General features: G+C 35.8%; 1 protein-coding gene across 3 annotated transcripts; it reads left to right on the top strand.

Moving 5' to 3' along the window:
• Positions 1-9,976: 9,976 nt before the first annotated feature.
• LOC125660452 (nuclear pore complex protein Nup107-like) lies at positions 9,977-22,812 on the top strand. 3 transcript variants are annotated; one of them, XM_056150339.1, is made up of 10 exons: positions 9,977-10,101; positions 11,630-12,167; positions 12,261-12,319; positions 13,918-14,081; positions 14,821-14,923; positions 15,202-15,290; positions 15,428-15,499; positions 17,705-17,878; positions 18,024-18,092; positions 22,780-22,812. In XM_056150339.1, exons 2-10 carry the CDS (start codon positions 12,070-12,072, stop codon positions 22,795-22,797), a joined length of 846 nt encoding a protein of 281 aa, XP_056006314.1. In that variant the 5' UTR covers positions 9,977-10,101; positions 11,630-12,069; the 3' UTR covers positions 22,798-22,812. The 3 variants fall into 3 exon arrangements, with proteins under 3 accessions (XP_056006314.1, XP_056006316.1, XP_056006315.1); XM_056150340.1 differs by lacking the exons at positions 9,977-10,101; positions 22,780-22,812 and adding an exon at positions 20,871-20,919 and having other exon boundaries at positions 11,643-11,795; positions 11,925-11,988; XM_056150341.1 differs by lacking the exons at positions 9,977-10,101; positions 22,780-22,812 and adding an exon at positions 20,871-20,919 and having other exon boundaries at positions 11,640-11,795.
• Positions 22,813-24,630: the final 1,818 nt, after the last annotated feature.

Below are 24,630 nucleotides of genomic sequence, written 5' to 3'. Positions count from 1 at the left end.
CACCTATGTTTGTAGCATTTAATAGGGTTTTTTATGTGTACGCCCGGGCGTTTTGACGTAAACGTAGCTACGCACCTGTTTTTAGTTACTGTAACGAATAGTGATCAATCTCATCAATCCCATTAAGAATACGACATTACAAGAAAGGCAAACAGTGGAATAGACAAGGCTGTCCGATTTCAGCTATTTCATACCTCGTTGTTCTCGAAATTCTGTCAAATAAAATTAAAACGAACAACTTGATCCGCGGCTTTACATCTAAAAACCTAGAGAATGAAATTAAAAAAAATATCCAACATGCGGACGACATGACAATATCATTAAGTGATACCGAGTCCCTGAAACAAGCGATTAAAACTCTTAACAGTTTCTGTGAATAAGCAGGTTTAAAAATAAACTTCACCAAATCAGAATGCATTTTACTTGGAAACCTTAAAAACCAGTTTCAAACAGTAGAAGGAATTAAAGTAACTTAGAAAGCCGTAAAGTCTTTAGGCATTTAGTTAGGACAAGACGAAATGCATGTTACAATAAAAACTGGATGAAAATATATCGTGAAATTGAAATGTTATTTGAATCATGGAAAAGAAGAGCATTATCATTATTATAAAACTTATTTATGTTGCAAGCATCTTAGAATTACCAAATACTAAGTTTATAAAAGACATGAATACCTGTTATTTAACTTTTTTGGAATAAAACATAGAATTAAAAGGAGCACATTGAAAGGAAATATAAAGATGGCGGTATAGGTAAGTTGATCTAGAGTCTAAACTGAAAGCATTAAAAGCAATGTGGATTCCACGCCTCTTACAAGTAAACATATCATTAAAATATATAGAGAGTTTCTGCAGAGTATTGACATTATTTAGTTACTTAACACTTCTGTGTGAGTATAGGGCAATCCGAAAACATGATTTATCTTTCCTTGACCCGGGACGTAGTGCGCTTACGTAACAGTAGTTTAAGTCTTCCGGGTAGTAGATTCGAGAAGCGTCATTATCAACAGTACAGAAGGCCGCAAATATATTGCTGTATAGTTTTACAGTAATCACGACAACAAATATTTTAACATTTATTTTAAAAAATCCCAATGCATAGGTTTACTTCATACACGTGAAAATAACCAACTTTGCATGTAAAATTAATAGAAAATTAATGTTGTAAGTAGATGAGGACCCCCTCCCCCCGATAGAATGTTTTATCGTTATAGTGAAGGGCCTGTCCCGAGACGCTGTTAGATTATTCTACCCCCCCCCCTATTTTCCAAGATTGTACGTGTTTTATGACTGAAATTATCATACATGTATATCATATATTGCATACATTTCCTCAAAATCTTTAGCCCGTGTTTGAATACAGTCAGATTTATAATAGATTATCTGAAGTTACTTGTTCAATACCAATGTAGTACATTCAGCTATAAAAGTTCTGCCACGTTGTACGTCTAGGTATGTCGGCCTGACACTTCTGGATTCTGAAAATGTCCATCTCTTCGATTGGCGAGTAAAATTTATCCCAGCCTGTACTTGTAAGTGAGAGGCCACTGACAGATTTCTAGCTGTCTGCCCACAAACTTTATACAGTTTCAAATACAAGTATAACCATAAAGAAATTCGTCGTCACAAACCATCTTTAAACTGACATTTACACATACAATGTTTTGAAAATAAAATAACTTAGAATTTATAGTCGGCAAGACTGTGTACCTGTAAATACAGTCATTTTGGGTAAAATATTTGGAGTTTTACTTAAATTATTTTGTAAATTTGTGGCGAAAAGGGGGATCTAAATCTGTCATTGCAATTTCTGTTATGACACGATACGTGCCTATACATAATCAAGTACATTTCAAGAGGGCTAAAACGAATAAAAGAGGGAAGATACAGAGACGTCAAAAGCATTATATTGTGGGTTAAACTTACCTTTACCCTGAGAGTTCATTTGAGAATATGGCAGCTCCCCGCCACCCCCACCCCTCGGATCACACAGATTTTTGAAAAATAATTTATATCAATCGAGCAATATCGAACAAAATTAATTTTTAAAAAATAATTTAATTAACTATTTTTCTGCATTTAAAACATATCAGTTGATATTAACAATTCCAGCTTATGCAGATGTGTACAAATGATTTGCACACAGAATGAACACGTCCAGGTACTTTGGAGAAAGCTATCCAAACATTGCATTCTGGTTTATTTTTGAAAGAATCGATTGGTAGTGGTGGAATAATTTTAGCCCTGATAAAACAATGAGAGCGTTGATTTCCTATTTAATTGATTTTTTTTACTATTTTGAAAGGGGGGTGTTATGCAAGATCTTTGCAAGTGTCGATCCTTGTGAGATGCCATCATCTCTTGAGAATCAGAAGTTCTGTTCCGATTTCATACAAAATAATGATGCCAGTTGTATGTAAAAAAATGAATGTCTGCGTGATTTCCAATTTGATTTTTAACAACCCCCCCCCCCCCCATCAACCCCGACGCGATCAAGAAATTCGTTTTTGTTTCCATTAACATTTTCTTACTCTCTCGTACAAATTATTTCAACTGTTTTCGATTTTGAACAGCACCCATACTAATATAACTCTTATAATATATGCGAAGTATGAGTGTGTTACTACCCGGAAGTTGTCATATTCACACTAAATGTAAGAATACAAAGAGAGATAACTCACGTTTTCGGAAAGGCCTATAGGATGATACAACACATCTTTAAAAAGTTTGAATTCATGTATGAATTTTCTAACATTCCCTATATCAAAGCACAAAATAAAACCAAAACTTTGTTTTTAAAGCAAAAAGCGAAAACGTTTTACTCAACTTTGATAAAACAAATTTCAAAAGCTCTCGCTTACAAAAGTAAGCAGAGTGTTCCAAAGAACAAAGAGGACTGGGAATCAATATTTTAATGAAATGAAGACAGATTCTGAGTAGAGTTTAATTATAAACTATTAAACAACTTATTAAGTAATAATATTCTTCGTAGTAAATGGAGTAATAATGTAACTAATAAATGTAAACAGTAAAATAGAAAACACCAAACACCTCATTTTTAAATGCATCAATGTACAACATTTATAGAAATTTGCAGGCATATGTCTGAATTTCAAAATTATTTGGAAACGTATTGTTATTGGATTCTTTTCATAACATACTAATTGGCACAGGGGTTTCAACAGTCTAAGTTGAAGTCAATATTTCGCAAATTCTATGGTCGTTATAACGATCTAGTTTGCCAATACAACCTAACATTGGGTCAAATGCTGTCTGACGTGTTTCATACCGATTGTTAGGCAGTTCTTGACATACTGATTTTGACTACGGATAACTCCATTTACCTGGTCAGGATATGGGACTCACAGCGGATGTGACCGGTCGACAGGAGATGCTTACTCCTCATAGGCAGCTGATCCCACCTCTGGTGTGTTCATGGGTCCGTGTTTGCCCAACTATATATTTTGTATTGCTTATAGGACTTATGAGATTTATCACTGTTTGTTATCTTCACCTTTCATGTACAACTACTTTCTGTATTTTATTACTTTCAGGATTTATAAATGTAAACTGTATTGTAGAATTGTACATGTGGAGGACACAATTGATTTTTTCTATTAAGGAACACACTAAATGACATTGTCACGTTCTGTTACATAAAACCAAGGAAAAGAAATTACTCCAAAACTATGTCTCTAAACTGCAGCTGATTATGCTAATATGAACATTTATAGGTTTGTGTCAAAATCCTTTGAGGGGGACAGTCCCTCAGTTGTAGAACAAGGGGGTAAATTCTTAGACTTTTGTATCTTCTTGTGTATCCCCTTGTATAAAAAGAAAATATTCAGTTTGTAAATGTAAAAAAAAAAAAATACGATCAAAGATCTATTTGTCATTTGTTTTCCTTCGTATTGTGACGATTAATATTTATAGTAAATTAGGTCCATGTTTTCCAAACGCAGAAGTGATTTATAATAGAATAGTCCAAGGACCTGCTCGCCACTTTTGGATAGACATGGTCCAGTAGTATATAACAGCCTGCAGTAGGGAAATCAATCAGTCTGATGGGAACAGCTTCAGAAGCGCGTAGAAGAAAGAGTAGGTAGGCAAAAAATAGAAATAAGTAATAGGTTAGGGTGAAAAAACTAAGCATTAGTGAAAATAGCTTAAGGAATTGCAGTGGGGTACTGGGTGCAACTATCCTGAATAAGGGTGAGGCACCCTGTACTATCACTAAGCAATAGGAATTTAGCTCAGAAACGCGGTGAAAGTAGTCCAGCCAGCGAACTACCCTCTGTATATGATTAGAAACTTGAGATAAGTAACTCGGTACCAATCAACGCTCATACAGAGAAATAGAAACATTTATGTTAATGATAAATCAATAGCTCAAGTAGAGTAAGAGGAAAATTATAAATATATGATCCCATCTCTTGTAAAGAACCCGGTAACGCGTTAGAGTATTTATATAAAGATTTGTTACTCGCTATACCATCATAATATTCTTCCAGTTGGTTACATATGTATGTACGACTGCCTAATGTTCCTTAATATTTTATGCAGCATTACATAAACTATCAATGTTTTATACAGTTTTTGGATAATACATGTGCCTAATCCAGGAGGACCCTAGTACCCCTGGTGAGGACGATGAACGGGGATTTCTGAGGAGATTTTATCCTGATTATAGTATGACAAATGCAATTTGGAAAACAATATTTATTCTATCAAACGATAGAAAGAAAGGAAAATATGAACTCCTGGACACACCAGTGGTTGGATCTGGTGTCTGGGAGGAGTATGTCCGGTCATACCCACCGTGGAAGTCTATGTGTTCAAAAGGTATAAAGCTGATGAATTATAGCACACTTTCGTGCGATTATTCGTAGGTATATTTCGAGGTATTCAAATGATACACAATGAATATTCATCAAACATTTTACGTGTCACTTCAAATGATACACAATGAATATTCATCAAAATTTTACGTGTCACTTCAAATCAGAAGGAGGCTGAACCAGTCTGAATCCCATTTCCTATTTGTGAAAGTAAATAAATAATTAACATTAGGAAATATTTCATTTTTCAGGAGAGTTTGTAATACTTGTATTGGTAATGTAATTTTTATATTGTGTATAATAATGCGTTGTACGTACAATTTGGTGTGGCTGTTGAATGGTTTACTTGTGATATCAGATGCTCAGACAGTGAATATTGGAATCTGTTCAAAGTATGTAAACATTTTATTGTATGATACTACCTTTATGACTTTTCTTTTTATACATTTAAGTTTAAAAGATTTCCATTCATTGCTTTATGAAAACTTTTCCTCCAAACAGTGAAGGTGAACCTCTACAATGTTGTCGAAATTACAAACTACGTGGTGATTCATGTGAAGGTAATTATCAGAATAATATCGGAGAATTCTGAACTTATTGGACTACTTTCAATCATACTAATATGCATTATCAATCTTATTAAATTCAGATCTTTGATCCGCTCCGTTATTGTAATGTCGCTACACTAACATTACAATAACGAAGCGGATCAAAGATTGATTTTAATCACAGATTGATATATTATATAAGTAATATCTTCTGACAGAATGCTCGCCAGGCACGTTTGGCATAGATTGTAATGAGGACTGTCCTGACGTGTTCTATGGACGTTTTTGTATAGAAGTCTGTAATTGTTCTTCATGTGACAAGGTCTCGGGGTGTCAGCCGATTTCAACTCAGACTGGTAAGAAAATATCTGCATAAGTTTCAGCGGATAGTGTATAGACATTAACAATAAACAATTATGAGATATATTTCAACAAAGATACTCACTTAAATAAATAAATGCTTATTCGGTATACATGCACATACAAATATACATACATAAATACTAAGGATATTCCATGAAAGCTTAAAAGCTTTTTTCCAATGGGGTCCTTTGATGCACGGATGTTCGCACCAGGGGCATTATGTAGGTGGGAACCGGAGTACCCATAGGAAACCTACGTATCCATACCCTATGGACAGGACTTGCACCTCACCCCGCCCTAGATTAATTTTTTTTATGATCACAAAGTTCATCTGTTATCGCAATTCACCTTTGAATGGCTATTGGTACTTTGCGGAACATAGTTTATACATTAACTACAGATATCAACGCAGAAGTAAAGCTCAGATAATTGAACACAATTGTATATTTAAAAAATAAAAACTTTAAAGCCCGGTATTCTCCTTTACAACTCCCTACTTTTCATAGGCCAGCATCAGTGGACACAATTATGTATATAACTAGAAGTTTAAAGTCCAGTATTTTATTTTTACAACCAACTTCTTTTTACAGTGGATTCCCCCTTAGGGCACCCCACAATCGGTTCCGTTCCGTATCGTTCCGTTCCGCAAAGTACCAATAGCCCTTTGAATTAGAACGCTTTGGCCGATATAGTATTGCGTTGTGTGACGACACAATTGAATTTGTTTGTAATACAATTGCGAAATGCAACAGACACTCTCATTGGTCCATATGTATAAGTCCGCCCAAATTCCCTTATACGGGAGTAGTCAGCATTTGAAAACATGACGGCCAGATGCTAGATGGAAAAAACTTCAAAGGAAGAAAGAGAAAAAGTTGTATTCTTGTGTTGTTGTCTCATAACTTTAATATTTCCTACTATACTTGTGTCCAAACATACCTTCAAATATTTATTAAAGCCCCAAAAACTCGATCACAGCTTTTGATGATTTCGTTCGTAGACGTAGCCATGTTAGGTAGCCAGTCAATTCGAATCCCGGTTCATTTCCATACTGGCACAATAGCGTCTAGATGTGTACTAATACCCCACAAATATTTTAGCTAAATAGTTTAGATAATATACCACCCCAGTCCCATTAAATGATAATTATTCAAATAGCTAAACTCAAGGCAATGCGGCTTTCATTAGTCATGAGCGGCCGCGCCGGCCGGTCTCTATCTAATGGGCTTATGTAGCATTTTCGTTAATCAAGAGCTTATTTTACCTTTACAAAAACTGGTACAAAAATGTTTTAATTTCTATTAATTATTCTGTTGAATAGGTCCCTGGTGTTGATAATAGATGAAGAGCGAATACATAACTTACAACCGATTTTATGAATAGATACCAATAGCAAGAGTTCGAATTGACCGGCTACCTAACATGGCTACGTCAACAAACGAAATCATTTGAAGCTGCGAGTTTTCGGGCCGTGTGTGGCTTTAATGAAAATTTGAAGGTATGTTTGGACACAAGTATATAGTAGGAAAATATGTTAAGGTTTTTTTATATTGAGTTTATTGGACAGCAACACAAGAATAAACCGATTTCAGGCCTCAATCGTCTGAAGCTTTTTGTGACCCGTAAATCGAAGGTTTTTATAAGGGGTGGATCTTTTCAGAGAGCTATGTACATTTCTCCAGCTACACTGACTCCGCTCAAGAAAGTGGGCGGGCTCTAATTGGCCAATGAAAACTCTTGTTGTATTACATCAAACATGTCATTCAAATTGTTCAATCGTCTTATTCAATTGTGTCGTCACACAACGCAATACTATATCGGGTAAAGCGTTTTAATTCAAAGGTGAATTGCGATAAAATCAATGCACTTGGCAATCAATAAAATAGGTTTCTGTGTGGGATTTGTTTATTTCATTGAAATAACAATAGGCCCATGGGCCACATCGCTCACCTAGATACCATTGCCCTGCTCTTGTTCAGCTATTGTGATTTTTAAAGTGTTTTTTCCAATGTTCACTCCCATGAAAAATTGTTAACCCATTCTAGCCTTAAAGGAAAACCGAACTTGAATTCATACAACATGGATATGCCTCAATACCCATATTACTAACATTACGTTGCTGTTCTGAAAAAGTTTTTCATTCATGTATACAATATGTCAAATTTTATACATCCTAACCCTAGAGTTAACAACACGAATAAAAAACTCCACAAAACTTTGGAACGTTTGTATTTTGATATGATTTAGTGCGGTCCTCTTACTGTTGAAATTGACAAGAATTTTCCTGATAAATTTCCTGTATATTCCTATATAAGAATCTTATCTTCTACTGTGGCCCAACCTCTGGGCTCCTGAACTGAAAACAAATTCCATTTCAACTACCTGATGAAGTTTGCATAGTAATATTGTAAATCATGCCCCTGCTGTTGTTAATAAGAAGAACTTTAAAGATGCTATCCCTATATACTTTTATTTGAAGTTTTGAGCCCATATTGTGGCTCCAACTTACTCACAGGACTATAATGTGAGGAAACTTGAATCTGCACTAACTGGGGATGCTTGTGTATCTTTATGATTAATCATGGTCCTATTGTTCTTAGGGCAAAGATTTAAAGATTAAAATTTAAAGATGCCTTTTTATCTGCATGTGATCCCTATTGTGGACCCACCTCGCCCCCGTGGTCATGGCTTGGACAAATTCTACACTATGTCAGGAAGCCTTGTATTTTCTGTACCCAAGGGTGATTTGTACCAACGTTGAAATGGCGCAGTGGTTCTGGCGAAGAGTTTACGGACAGACGCCTGACAACATGTGATCGGAAAAGCTCATCTGAAAGCTGTTTTAGCTGAAGTGGGATAAAACACTGGCTCTTAAGTTGAAAATGTAAAAAGGTTATGGACAGACGCCTGACAACACGTGATCGGAAAAGCTAGTGAGATCAACCACTAGCTCTTTAGGTGAATATTTTGTGAAAAATATACGCGAAATACCCAAGGTATTGAACATTTAAAAGTAATGGGAAAAGGGTAGGGTTTTGGGAGGCAGTCCTTTATGGGTTTTAGAGTGATTCGACCATTTCTTTAAGGCAGGACAAAATGTAAAGTTTCTTGTTTACTTTGTTTACTTCCTTTGCATTGAGTTGTTTTAATTTTCCAAGTTTAAAAAAATATATTAATCAATATTTTCAACTTTATAGCTTACGTAACTTTAAATAAAACACCTCCTTCCAATTCTATTTTTGTTAAAAGTTAATCGCTAACCTTGCAAGCATGTCACATTTGACAAAATTGTTATCTGCATCAATTCATACACTATGAATGAACCAAATTTGTCTCAATTTAACCGGAAATATCATTTAAGCATATATGCAAATAAAATTTCCTGTTTGTGAAGGTAGATCAATACCAATAAAATGTTCGGAAACATTTAATTTTTAAAAAGTGCCTATGATTCTTGACATGGTACATTTTCACAAGTCAAGGGTTATTGATTTATGTACTTATAGTGAGAGGTAACGAATGGACAACCCTTGACTTGTGAAAATGGTCTTGGGAATGTAATTTTTATGTTATGTACAATAATGCGTTGTACGTATATAATTTGGTGGGTCTGTTGAATGGTTCAGTTGTGACGTCAGATAATCAGACAGAGAACCCTGGAGTCTGCTCAAAGTATGTAAACATTTTATTGCATGATACTCCCCTTGAATTTTTTATATTTTCCAATGTTAAGATCTCCAATCATTGTTATATGAAAACTTTCTCCCAAGCAGTAAAAGTTAACCTCTACAATGTTGTAAAAGTTACAACGGACGTGGTGATTCATGTGAGGTTAATTATCAAACTTTTTTCTGAGAATACTGGACTATTTTCAACTATGGTAATAAATATGTAATGAGTAAAATCTTCTGACAGAATGCTCGTCAGGCACCTTTGGCATAGATTGTAATGAGGACTGTCTTGACGGGTTGTATGGACGTTTATAATTGTTATTTGTGTGACAAGGTCTCTGGATGTCAGGTGATTGGTAAGAAAAATGTTTGTGCATAAGTTTAAGTTTTATTCCTCGAATGGTTCAAGTTATTTACTATATAAATGTGTTTACATTAACAATAAATAGTTACGAGAGATATTTCAAAAAGATACTTAAATAAATAAATGTTTATTCGGTATATGCATACATACACACATTTCAACAAGCTCTGTACTCAAGGATGATTTCTACCAAGTTTGAAATTGGCGCAGTGCTTCGGCAGAAGATAAAAATGTGAAAAGTTTATGTACAGACGGACGGGCGCCTGACAACCTGTGATCGGAAAAGCTCACCTGATCTGAAAGCTCAAATCATAAGAGGTAAAACACTACTCTTAAGTTGAATATTTTGTGAAAAATGTACGCGAAATACCAAAGGCATTTAACATTTAAGAGTACAGGAAAAGGGGCGGGGGTGGGCTGTGAAAGTCCTTTATCCACAAACACCTGTGTTCTCAAACCAAGGGGTCTCCATGGCGTAGTGGTTAGAGCATCACGCTCAAAATCACATGGCCTTTCACTTCTGCTCGGTGCGGGTTCGAAGTTTCCCAGTTCACCTGCGGAAGCTCGGTAGTCTTGTATCTGGATTCTCTTCTTCCAAGAAAAACTGGGCGCATCCATATAACTGAAAAATTGTTGAGTGTGGCGGAAAACATCAATCAGTCAATCAATCAATCTCAAACCAAAATTAAGGGTTGTACATAATATGATTCGAGCACTTCTCTAAGGCAGGACAAACTATAAAATTTATTTGTTTAATTTGTTTTCTTCCGTTGTTTTGAGTTCTTTGAATTCCGCAAGTTTAAAAAACATGAATTAGTTAATACATGTACATGAAAGGTGAAAATAACGAACATTGATCAATTTCATAACTCCTATAAGCAATACAAAATAGAGAGTTGGGCAAACAAGGACCCCTGGTTATACCACAGGTGGGATGAGGTTCCTAGGAGGAGTAAACATCCCTTGTCGACCGGTCACAATCGCCGTGAACCTATATCTTGATCAGGTAAACGGAATTATCGTAGTCAAAATCAGTGTGCCAAGAACAACCTAACAGTCGGTATGAAACATGTATCTTCAACTTCATAGCTTATAATCACAGATTGACTGAGTTCTTGTCAATATATATATTAATGACAAACTTCACAACACTTTACAATATACATTTTTTCTCCACTTTTACATATTACATTTTGTTTACTACGGTACATTAAATTAATGAAATTAATGTTGGTTTCTGCTTCCACATCATATGTTCTTGTTCCCAAACTTTGGCGTGAAGATGTGTAACTAGCGAATGGCAATGTTTCCTATATTTGATCTACTTGTACACTGGACATCAGAAGTGAAGTGAAGACAATCTGGTTTATTGAGAAATTAGTAAGTGAAGTTTTCAATATACAAAACACTGGGTGCCAACTATATCTCTGTGCACGCTTTGCCTGTTACGCCCAAACCAACTCGCAACTGGTATTTCAAGTGAATATATACACAGGTATCTAAATTTAGACCTGGTGAACATCATTAACTTTACCTGTATGGAAGCAAGTTAGGAATAAAATTATATACATTTAACTCTTTTGTACAAGGTTAAAACTAGGGAAAGTAGTTTGGACATAAAATGTGAAATTTATAGAACTTTAAATAAGACACCTCATTCCAGTTCTGTGTTTGTTACTTTTATTCTGTTTTGGGAAAAGTTTATCGTTAACCTTGCAAGCGTGTCACATTTGAAATGATTGTGTTCTGAATCCATTGATGGATATTGAACGAAATTTGTCTTAATTATTGATAACTCTTCAATCACATGTTTATTTTAAAAGAAATGAATTTCATGTTTGTATAGACAGGGAATAAATCTGACGCTTCACTCTCGGATACTTGATGAACAGCATCAGCTCGAACAAGACAAATACTAACCCCTGGATATACCAGTGGTGGGATTAGGTGCCTAGGAGGAGTACGCATCCCCTGTCGACCGGTCACACCCGCCGTAAATCTATCTTTATCAAGTATAAATGTTATGAATTATTACACACTTTCGTATGATGATTATGGTGCATATTTCGTAGTAATTAAAAATGAAATTTATACAAAACAAATATATATTCCTCAATATTTTTAATTGTCACTTCAAATAGGAAGGAAGTTGTACCGGATATTTCATTTCAGCACATATCCAAATCAACTTTCCTGTTTGGGAAGGTAAATCAGTACTATTAGAATGGTAGGGAACGTTTCCATATTCAGAATAGCCTATGATACTGGTTTTGGTAATGTAATGTTATGATGTGCATAATAATCCGCTTTTATTTGGTGGTGCTGTTGAAAAGTTTATTTGTGATATCACTTGCTCAGATATATAATCCTGGGGTCTGCTCAAAGTATGTAAACATTTTATTGTAGATTGATGATTTTTATACATTCTGATTTTAAATTCTCCATTCATTGCTTTATAAAACTGTTCCTCCAAACAGTGAAGACGAACCTCTACAATGTTGCCAAAATTACAAAAGACGTGGAGATTCATGTGAAGGTAATTATCAAAATAATATCTGAGAATTCTAAACTGATTGAACTGTTTTCAAATATATAAATATGTATTATCAATCTGATTAAAATCAGATCTTTGATCCGCTCCGTTTTTGTAATGTCGCTACACAAACATTACAATAATGGAGCGGATCAAAGATCTGATTTTTACCTGATCAGGATATGGGGCTCACGGCGGGTGTGACCGGTCAACAGGGGATGCTTACTCCTCCTAGGCACATGATGCCACCTCTGGTGTGTCCAGGGGTCCGTGTTTGCCCAACTATTTATTTTGTATTGCTTGTAGGAGTTATGAGATTGATCACTGTTCGTTATCTTCACCTTGCATTTAAGTAATATCTTCTGACAGAATGCGCTCCAGGCACGTTTGACATAGATTGAAAGAACTGTCCTGACGGGTTCTATGGACGTTTTTGTATAGAAGTCTGTAATTGTTCTTCGTGTGACAAGGTCTCTGGGTGTCAGCCGAATTCAACTCAGACTGGTAAGAAAAATATTTGTGTGTAATTTTAAGCCTTATTTCTCTGAAATCGCACACTCTGTAGTCTCACATTGATAATTTCATATTTCTGACCAATAGGCCTTACACCAATCCATTTTTATTTCAAACCCCGAGCTTGATACTTTTTTCGCTGATTTATTTCATTTTGATATATTCCCATTTTGAATCCAACAAAGGTGAAGATAACGAACAGTGATCAATCTCATAACTCCCATAAAGGTGAAGACAAAGAACGTTGATCAATCTCATAACTCATATTAAGGTGAAGATAACGAACGTTGATCAATCGCATAACTCATATTAAGGTTTTATTCTCCAGTTTGGAGAATAAAACTGAAGAAAAAACGTATTTACTCTTTGTCAGCAATATACGGTAACCTTATTTTAAATGGCCTAATTTCCCTAGATTTGAAATTGGGAAAAACATATATATATAATTGGGAAACAATGGCTAATTTTAGTGAGGGGAAACAGCCGAATATCGGTGGCATTTTAGCCCAAAAAAAATCACTGCGAGTGATTCACTTGTCACTTATTACATCATCACTGAATAGCACATAAGTAAAATGTATGTATGAGAATGCAGATACAATATGCTATATTAAAGCTTATATAATTCGTATTTGTAGTGGAGATTTGATGTTATTTTTAGGAATCGCTAATGTGGATGAGTATAATTCGTATTTGTAGTAGAGATTTGTTGTTACTTTTAGGAATCACTAATGTGGATGAGTATAATTCGTATTTGTAGTAGAGATTTGTTGTTACTTTTAGGAATCACTAATGTGGATGAGTATAATTCGTATTTGTAGCGGAGATTTGATGTTATTTTTAGGAATCGCTAATGTGGATGAGTATAATTCGTATTTGTAGTGGAGATTTGATGTTATTTTTAGGAATCACTAATGTGGATGAGTATAATTCGTATTTGTAGTGGATATTTGATGTTATTTTTAGGAACCACTAATGTGGATGAGTATAATTCGTATTTGTAGTGGAGATTTGATGTTATTTTTAGGAATCACTAATGTGGATGAGTATAATTCGTATTTGTAGCGGAGATTTGTTGTTACTTTTAGGAATCACTAACGTGGATGAGAAACAGATGTGTCTGCAGTTAGCGGAGGAGGTGAATCTGGACATCCCTCTGATCACGAAGACGGTGGTGGAAAACATCCGCAACAAAAGTGGAGGGGGTCTGCCGGCCACGACTGACGTTAGTCTGGATGTCACTGTCACAGAGGTAATGATACTGTGGAGGACTTAGGATTGCTTATAATTTAGGGGAACGTCTATTTTAGTCACTTTCCGTATGTGTGGCGACGCCTTATCAAATCTCGACAGTTTTAACGGAAACTACATTGCCCAGAGCTTTGCTAATGTGTTTAACTTCTTATCTGGGTAGTATTTTTACTATGACTGTTTAATTGATGAACTGATGCCCGAAAGAAATACAAGCTAAAATAAATACTGAAAACTGCATGTTGAAAGTGAATCAATCTGAATTCCCCATCCGTCAATTCATAAAAAATATCCCGGTCAATCACGACACTTTTTCTGAAAGGTGCACTTCCACTCCAAGTTGTCAGTAGTGGTATCACTGGCAAATTTCCAGAACAATCAAATCCTTTTTTGGAAAATTAAAACAGTAGAACCATTTCTTAGATTGGTATCTTGAATTTGAAACTCTTTTTATGTAATGTGTCTGTAGGCCAGGTGAAACTGGGGGGGGGGGGGGGTAATGTACTCACAGAAATAAACACTAATGTATATACATTGCATGTGTATATATTGATAAAGGGTTTACTGTATATGTGTACAGAATAGTGTATATATTGATAAAGAATTTACTGTACAGTGTATGTATGCATATTGATAAAGACAATTCTAAGTGCAGGCTACGGTTATCTCTTTTATATCCATGCTAGATTTTATACTTTATACAGACAAACTGTTATCATTTTCCCCTGTAACATTTTCAGGAGGACAAGAAGAGAATAACAGCCATTGACTGGCTCGTCTTTGACTCGGCCCAGAGGGCGGAGGCCATTAAGCAGGCCAATGCTGTGATGAGGGCTTTTATAGGTTAGTGTAGCAGCCATTGACTGGCTCATCTTTGACTCGGCCCAGAGGGTGGAGGCCATTAAACAGGCCAATGCTGTGATGATGGCTTTTATAGGTTAGTGTAGCATCCATGAAGTGTTGTTTACTTATTCAGGTCAACAGGGGATGCTTACTCCTATATACAGATATATACATGTAAATCTTAACCTATTCCTGATAGACATTTGATAGATAACAGATATACACATGTAAATCTAACACATTATGTTTTTTTTTTTCATTTTGAATTCTTTTTGCAGCTGTTCAGAAGCTTACTGCAGCCAGAGAAGTGTTTGACAAATTACCCATGGATTCTATAGACATTATATACAGGAACTGGCACGTACAGGTATAGAACAGATGTTGTACATGTTAATAAAAATGGTTTTTAGAGTCTATCAATTCTAATATACAATAATATATTGTCAAATATAATTTGACCAAAATACCTGTACATATATAATTATGCAGATTGATTTTTTGTAGACTGGAAATGATGACCTGCCAGTAGATGATGAGAATGCCATCCGAGAATATCTGTGTATAAAGTCCTGTATGGTAAGGTTGTTATCTCATTATCTGTGTATAAAGTCCTATATGGTAAGGTTGTTATCTGTATAAAGTCCTATATGGTAAGGTTGTTATCTGTATAAAGTCCTATATGGTAAGGTTGTTATCTGTATAAAGTCCTATATGGTAAGGTTGTTATCTGTATAAAGTCCTATTTGGTATGGTTGTTTTTAGTTATTTAAGGACGAATAAAACATTCTTCTTTAACAATATTTGTACAGGAAGTCTGTCGTAAGTGCATGAATAAACATCATTAAAAATACCGCCACGGTGGTCTAGAGGTAGAGCGTTCACCCTGCATGCGGAAGGTCGGGGTTTGAATCCCGGCCGCGACAGGCCTAAGTCGATAAAACAGGTAGTGACAGTTCCATCGCCAAACACTCAACATCAGGTGTGAATGTCACGGGTCCTCGGAGATGATCTTAAAAACGGAAGTCCCGTGTCACAGTAGGTGTGGCACGCTAAAGAACCCTCACTGCTCAATGACCATAAGCACCGAGCATAGGCCTAGATTTGAAGCCCTTCACCGATCTTGGTGACGTCTCCAAATGAGTGTACAATTCTCGAGAGAGACGTTAAACAAGATACAATCAATCAATCATAATGAATCCCCTAACCCTTTAGTTTTATTGCATATCTAGTTAGCACAATGAATAGCAGTATCTAGTTTACAATCTGTAGATCATGAGTTCAAGTTCTTCAGGAGCTTTTGATTTATTTTTTTATTTCATGATGAAACTGCAAATTTTTTTGCTGTAATTAGGGAAACGATTATATATAGGATAAGAACTGTATTTGCCCACTAAAATCAACAGTCGTGATTTTGTTTCAAATTTAAATGTATGTTGTTTAGAGGATGAATTTAAATACAACTAGGTTATTATTCTCAGTGGGATGAAAATGATGAATTGGAATTTTGACATCACAAACACGCTGTTTTTTCACCATTTTTAGTATTTTCATGTAAAACCACTAATTTCATTGAAACTTTTCTTCTAGAACACATTAGGTGCAGGCTTGGGCAAAATTCATGATTATAAATCATAGGTACATCTTTCCAGTAATCGTGCAGTGTACATGATAGTAAAATGTTCTTTGTCCAGAGCTATACTCTATGTTTCCGGAAAGAAAAATGTTCACCAAAAATAGCTTTTTATTTGAATTTGAGTGAGTTTGTGTCACTTTGGATGCTACATTTGAGTGAGTTTGTCATTTTGGATGCTACATTTGAGTGAAATTGTGTCTCTTTGGATGCTACATTTGAGTGAGTTTGTCACTTTGGATGCTACATTTGAGTGAGTTTGTGTCACTTTGGATGCTACATTTGAGTGAGTTTGTCACTTTGGATGCTACATTTGAGTGAGTTTGTCATGTTGTATGCTACATTTGAGTGAGTTTGTCACTTTGGATGCTACATTTGAGTGAGTTTGTCACTTTGGATGCTACATTTGAGTGAGTTTGTGACTGTGGATGCTACATTTGAGTGAATTTGTGTCATTTTGGATGCTACATTTGAGTGAGTTTGTGTCATTTTGGATGCTACATTTGAGTGAATTTGTGTCATTTTGGATACTACATTTGAGTGAATTTGTCAAGTTGGATGCTACATTTGAGTGAGTTTGTCACTTTGGATGCTACATTTGAGTGAGTTTGTGTCACTTTGGATGCTACATTTGAGTGAGTTTGTGTCATTTTGGATGCTACATTTGAGTGAGTTTGTGTGTCTTTGGATGCTACATTTGAGTGAGTTTGTCACTTTGGATGCTACATTTGAGTGAGTTTGTGTCACTTTGGATGCTACATTTGAGTGAATTTGTGTCATTTTGGATGCTACATTTGAGTGAATTTGTGTCATTTTGGATGCTACATTTGAGTGAGTTTGTCACGTTGGATGCTACATTTGAGTGAGTTTATCACTTTGGATGCTACATTTGAGTGAGTTTGTAACGTTGGATGCTACATATATGACTGTAAATACTGAACATGAGTTTGACAAGGGCCAGAAAGGCGGTCATCTTCTATAGTCCTTTAATATTTTTCATTTCCCCATATACCCATTATACATGTAATTTTGTGAAATGTGTTAAATCTCCTTTTAAGTTTGCTTGACATTTTTAAATTAATGTTGATTGATTCAAGAATTCAATGATTGGTTTATTTCATTCTAAATGTTGTGTACATTAAATACACTAGGATGCCATGGATAGTTTCAATGATTGGTTTAACAAGTTCCACCACACAAAGCCAGCGAAACCCACGGCGCCGCATGCAGCCTCGTTCACAGAAAAAGTGGCATTTGAACACCGACTCAAGCAGTATGAACAGGAACTGGATCGCTGGCAGAGGGCGCTTCTAGCTCAGACGGAGGTCAGTGTTCTCAGTGGGAACTTGTCGTAAAGCTTCTCTTTTAAAGACTTGTGAAACTTGTTACTGCTATTCAGGTTTATGAATGGCTGATATAGGATGGGAAAGCTCTCTCATGAAAACTGAAGTGGTGACATTCCTTTTTCAGAGCACTACAAAACTGATTTATAATGTTCTGTTGTTTGCTAATGGTGGCTGGATGGTGGACCAAAAGGAGGTATGTAGTGTCAGATTTTAAATCTACATTATACTTTTTAGGGAGGTATGTAATTGTGTCGCCTGCGTTACGCAGTGACGACATATAGGGATCACTATCCGTCGTCCTGCATCGTCGTCTGGCGGCGTCGTCTGGCGTCGACGTCGTCACAAAAAATTTCTGTCACAGTTTTCTCAAGAACCACATGGGGCAACTCCCTGATATTTGGCACAGAGCATCACTGTGGCCAATTGTATTGTGTAAGACATTTTCGAATCTGTCGCTTATCAACTTTCTGTTTGACGGGACTTAGAATTTTTTACAGCAAAAAAATTTCTGTCACAGTTTTCTCAATAACCACATGGGGCAACTTCCTGATATTTGGCACAGAGCATCACTGTGGCCAACTGTATTGTGTAAGACATTTTCGAATCTGTCGCTTATCAACTTCCTGTTTGCCGGGACTTAGAATTTTTTACAGCAAAAAAAATTCTGTCACAGTTTTCTCAAGAACCACATGGGGCAACTTCCTGATATTTGGCACAGAGCATCACTGTGGCCAACTGTATTGTGTAAGACATTTTCGAATCTGTCGCTTATCAACTTCCTGTTTGCCGGGACTTAGAATTTTTTACAGCAAAAAAATTTCTGTCACAGTTTTCTCAAGAACCACATGGGGCAACTCCCTGATATTTGGCACAGAGCATCACTGTGGCCAACTGTATTGTGTAAGACATTTTCGAATCTGTCGCTTATCAACTTCCTGTTTAGTGACAAAAACCATTTCAATAATTTACTTTTTCAACATTATACGTGATATATTACATATAGAATGAACTAGCAGGCGACACATGTCTTCCGGGGAAGACTTAATACTGCGTGTTAGATTTGAAATCTTCATTGTACTTTTTCTACAGAGGTAAGTAATGTCAGATTTTAAATCTACATTATACAGTAAAATATATGTATCTCGAATATGGTTTAGCTCGAATACCCCGCTTGAGTCGAAGTCGACCGCCGGTCCTGGCCGTTTTCCCTGTATAAATGATTAAAAAAACCTTCTGATATTTCGAACACGGTAATCTCAAATACCCCCACTTATGTCGAAGTATTTTCAAGGTCCCATACCCTAAATTCACCTGGTTTATCTCGAAGTGCAGTGGATTTTCCGCTCTGCTTACCATACCTGGCGTCATTAAGTCACACATTCACACCTGCGGCTACATCAATTATAATTGATGACCGTAATCCACACTCGCCTTTTCCGGGTAGACCCAGATCGCAATAAATGGTTCAACAGCTTGGGTGATTAATTAGTGAAGCTTCCAACATTACGGCTAAAGTTCACCGCCAATTAGGAACTAACACACCCGATTCCAGGGATGGTGTTTTGAATGACACACGCTGTGGGTTAGATAAGCGCACAAAATCATCTAAGTACGCTTGAAGGGAATACTCTTAGTAACGATAATGCATTTGATAAAACACGCTTCATCATTAAATCTAGTACAGAGAAAACACGAAAATTTATTTAATAAACATTTAGTTTTTTTTTAATCCGTCTTTTTAGCTCTTCTGAGCCGAAGGCTCAAAGAGCTAATGCTATGGCCATTTGTGCGGTGTGCGTAAACTTTTTAGAAAAAGGGCTATAACTCAAGAACCCCTTGGCCAATTTTTTTCAAATTTGTTACAGGGTATCATTGGCCCAAGGGCTTTCATACATACTAAATAGAGGGATGTGACCCTTTAACAAGGGGAGATAATCAGGAAAATACAAACAAAAGTAGTGGTTGCTAAAAAATCTTCTTCTCAAGAATCACTGGGCAGATTATCACCAAACTTACACATAAGGATGAGGATATGTTGTAGATTAAAAATTGTTCATGGCATTACCCTGGGGCAAAGGGCGTGGTCTCAAGGTCACTTGAAAGTTGACCTAAATTTATATTTCCTTAAATCTTTGATATTTTAGTCATTATAAGGACTAGGATCATCAAATTTTGACAGTTGATGCATCTTAGGACCTTGTGTCAAGTTGTCTCAAAAGTAGGTCACGATGACCTACTTTTTGAATTTTGCAGGTATTTATTTTAAAATTAATTTTGATGCATATCTTGGACACTTTGAAGCCGATGATCATCAAAACTTATCAGTTGGTGGATCATGGGACCTTGAAATGCGTCAACTGAAAAATAGTTCACCGTGACCTACTTTCTGAATTTTATGGCTTATCATTTATAGATATATTTTAAGTTGTTATTTCAAATACCGAGAGGTTTAGAATCATCAAATCTTTTAAGTTGATGCATCTTGAGGCCTTGAAACATATTTATAAAAAAGTAGGTCACAGTGACCTACTTTTTGAATTTTGCAGATATTCAAATTTCACATTTTCAATTTTAGATGCATATTTTGGGCACTGTAAAACCTAATATCATCAAACTTTGTCAGTTGATGAGTCTTCAGTCTTCGGTTTGTGTCGATCAAAAAGTAGGTCACCGTGACCTACTTTTGGTATTTGACAACTAAATTACTATATTTCAGACACTATTTGACCTACAATCATCAAACTTTGTCAGTTGATGCATCTTGAGTCTTCGGAGTGTATCGACCAAAAAGTAGGTCACTGTGACCTACTTTGGCATTTGACAGTTATATTTATATATTTCAGTCACTAATTGACCTACAATCATCAAACTTTGACAGTTGATGCATCTTGAGTCTACAGAGTGTGTCGACCAAAAAGTAGGTCACCTTGACCTACTTTTGGAATTGGACGGCTATATTTATATATTTCAGATACTATTTGACCTACAGTCATCAAACTTTGTCAGTTGATGGGTCTTGCATGTTCGAAGGTTTTCGACCAAAAAGTAGGTCACCGTGACCTACGTTTGGAATTGGACGGCTATATTTATATATTTCAGATACTATTTGACCTACAGTTATCAAACTTTGTCAGTTGATGCGTCTTGCATGTTCAAAGGGTGTCGACCAAAAAGTAGGTCACCTTGACCTACTTTTGGAATTGGACGGCTATATTTATATAATTCAGATACTATTTGACCTACAGTCATCAAACTTTGTCAGTTGTTGGATCTTGCATGTTTGAAGGGTGTTGACGAAAAAGTAGGTCACCTTGACCTACTTTTGAAATTTGACGGCTATATTTATATATTTAAGATACTATTTGACCTACAGTCATCAAACTTTGTCAGTTGATGGGTCTTGCATATTCGGAGTTCGCTGACCAAAACGTAGGTGACCATGACCTACGATTGGAATTTGACAGCTATATTTCAATATTCAGATAGAAATTGGCTTAAAATCATCAAACTTTGTCAGTTGATATTTTTGGGTTCTCAAAATGTGTAGACCAAAAAGTAGGTCACATTGACCTACTTTTTTTGAATTCTTAGGATTTAACTAAAGATTTAGAATACTAAGAGGCTAAGAATAGAAATAGTGGGGTTGTACAATTTATCAGAAGAGCGATTCTAGGCCCTTGGGCCTCTTGTTTGTTTCTTACATGATAGGTTCTTTCATTACAATGCAATAACTACATCCCAGTCGAGCCTGGCCATCAGTAAACTTAAAGTAAGCATACAGGCACGGTCATCTTAATTTTGAAACACATTGTGAATTCAATTGGGTGTTTATATACAGTATATTAAAAAACCGAAATGCTTGTCTTTGAAATTCCACAATATTAATTAATCAACTTGTATTAAACTATATGAAACGGCAACGGGGTTGCTGTTTATATTGCAAATCCCATACTATGCATCAAATATCCTCCTTCAAAAAATATCCAAGATCGATTTTGGATATCTCGAACCCCCGGATATCTCGAAATTTGTTCAAGGTCCCTCGGACTTCGAGATAGAGATATTTTACTGTACTTTTTTAGGGAGGTATGTAATGTCAGATTTTAAATCTGCATTATACTTTTTTAGGGAGGTATGTAATGTTAGATTTGAAGTCTACCTTGTACTTTTTATATGCCCATCTTTAGACGGGACGTATTATGGTACAACAATGTTGGTATGTCCATCCGTCTGTTCGTCCGTTGAGGATTTTCTGTTTCTAATTTCATTTCTCTGTCACAAATCAAGCTGAAGCTTTTTATATAGCTTCTTTGTGGATCATTTCAGATCATATTAGAATTTTGACCTCTCGCAGGAGTTGTGCCCCTTTATTTGAAAATTATTGTTATATGGAGGGTACATAATTTGTCTGGCAAACTCCTCCCACAATTTTTAAGTGAGGACCATCTTGTTTGATGGATATAGAAGATGTGTATGTGGCAAGAATTTTGATTTTCTTCAATTTTTGAGAAAAATACAGGTTGTTGAATTTAGTCCATTTTGAGGAAATACAGGTATTAAAAAGAGAGTTCATGATTTGTACGGTGAACTCCTCCCACAGTTTTCAAGTTAGAACCTTTTTATTGTAGAGAGTGTTTATATGGGTATTGAAGGTGTGCATGTGGCAAGGATTTTGATTTTCTTTAATTTTTGAGAAAATTACAGGTTATTGAACTTAGTTAGTTTTGAGGAATTATTGCAGAGAGAGAACGTGATTTGTCTGTTTTTCCTTCTGCAATTTTCACATAAGGACTTTCATTTTACACAGTATTATGTGGGTATGGAAAATGTGTGTGTGTGGCAAGGATTCTGATTTTCTTAATTTTTTAAAAAAATTACAGGTTGTTGAACTTACTTAATTGTGTCGCCTGCGTTACACGCAGTGGCGACATATAGGGATCACTATCCGTCGTCTTGCGTCGTCGTCTGGCGTCGTCGTCTGGCATCGTCGTCGTCACAAAAAAATTCTGTCACAGTTTTCTCAAGAACCACATGGGGCAACTCCCTGATATTTGGCAAAGAGCATCAGTGTGGCCAACTGTATTGTGTAAGACATTTTCGAATCTGTCGCTTATCAACTTCCTGTTTGCCGGGACTTAGATTTTTTTACAGCAAAAAAATTTCTGTCACAGTTTTCTCAAGAACCACATGGGGCAACTCCCTGATATTTGGCACAGAGCATCAGTGTGGCCAACTGTATTGTGTAAGACATTTTCGAATCTGTCGCTTATCAACTTCCTGTTTGCCGGGACTTAGAATTTTTTACAGCAAAAAAATTTCTGTCACAGTTTTCTCAAGAACCACATGGGGCAACTCCCTGATATTTGGCACAGAGCATCACTGTGGCCAACTGTATTGTGTAAGACATTTTCGAATCTGTCGCTTATCAACTTCCTGTTTGCCGGGACTTAGAATTTTTTACAGCAAAAAATTTTTTTGCTGAACATTTTATTTTATGATTAACTGAAGGACAGTATTTTTATGTACAAAAGGACAGTATTTGTAATTCCCATACTGAAGGACAGTATATGTGATTTCAGAACAGCACTATTTATGATTTTTCTTGAGAAACAGTAAATTGGATATATAAAAAAGACAACAAGACTAAGCAGTTAACCCAACAGATAATTACTTATGGTTATTACCATTGTCTTGAAGAGCACAGTAACAGGTTGATACATATTTTCAAACATATGTTTTCATGCAGTCTACATTTAATAAATGTCTTAATTTCAAACAGATTCTCCCACAAATTCCATTGCATAATAATGTCTCATCTTTCAATTTCAATTAAGTTATCGTTAAAGAATGTTTAGTAATTCTCAAAACCTTTAAAAGGAGTATTAAACTGACAAAAACCATTTGAATAATTTACTTTTTCAACATTATACGTGATATATTACATATAGAATGAACTAGCAGGCGACACATGTCTTCCGGGGAAGACTTAATTTTTAGGAAATATTATATTAAATAAATGACATGCTTTATCTTCATAATTGCTCTCACAGTGTAGAAGCTAGAGTATTTATAAATAATTTGAAGAAGTGCATAGTGCAAGGATCTTGATTTTCTTTGATGTTTTCAATATTGAGAGGTTGATATTGAGAGGTTGTTGAACTTGGTCAGATTTGGGGAAATATTTTACACACGGAACTCTTGGTTTGTCTGTTAGTTTTAAACTAAGACCCTTTATTCATATTATGCAAAGAAAGTATGTCACAGCCTGATACTAAATGAAGCAAATTTCTACAAATTAAGGCTGGTGAAAAACACCCTATGTAAGCATTTTCACGGGCGTGTTACGTACTGTTTGCGGTACTCGTGTTCTTTGACTTAATCCTCTGGGTTCCCTGGGGAACATAGGGCTGCAAAAAGTAGAAAATGCTACTGTGTAATTTGATTCATCACGTGTTAATAACGCCTTTATCCATTGGATATCAACCATTACATACAGTTTGGATATTGCACTGATTTCCTATGCTGTGTGTGACGTCATCACATGTACGTAGATTTCACATAGGCAACTTTGTTTACAAGCATGTCAGAGAGCGAAATTCCCAATAATACTGTAGTAAAGATCCACTGCTTAGTGTTGAAGGTTCTTGGGGACAAAATATTAACAAAATTTATCACAGTGCTTGCAAACATCTTGTTAAAACATTAAGGGAAAATAACATGCCTGCCAACCA

This window comes from Ostrea edulis, chromosome 9 (genome assembly GCF_947568905.1).
Source record: "Ostrea edulis chromosome 9, xbOstEdul1.1, whole genome shotgun sequence".
In the NCBI taxonomy this organism is placed as follows: Eukaryota; Metazoa; Mollusca; class Bivalvia; order Ostreida; family Ostreidae; genus Ostrea; species Ostrea edulis.
The sequence above is the reverse complement of the archived record's forward strand: the minus strand, read 5'-3'. Positions and strand labels throughout refer to the sequence as shown.

Bases quoted from the DNA above. Each gene is read 5' to 3' on its own strand.
- LOC125660452 (XM_056150339.1), top strand. From the start codon at position 12,070: ATGATGTGCATAATAATCCGCTTTTATTTGGTGGTGCTGTTGAAAAGT. The intron at 15,500-17,704 runs GTAAGGTTGTTA...TAAATACACTAG, and splicing joins TGTGTATAAAGTCCTGTATG to GATGCCATGGATAGTTTCAA. The intron at 17,879-18,023 runs GTCAGTGTTCTC...TTCCTTTTTCAG, and splicing joins CGCTTCTAGCTCAGACGGAG to AGCACTACAAAACTGATTTA.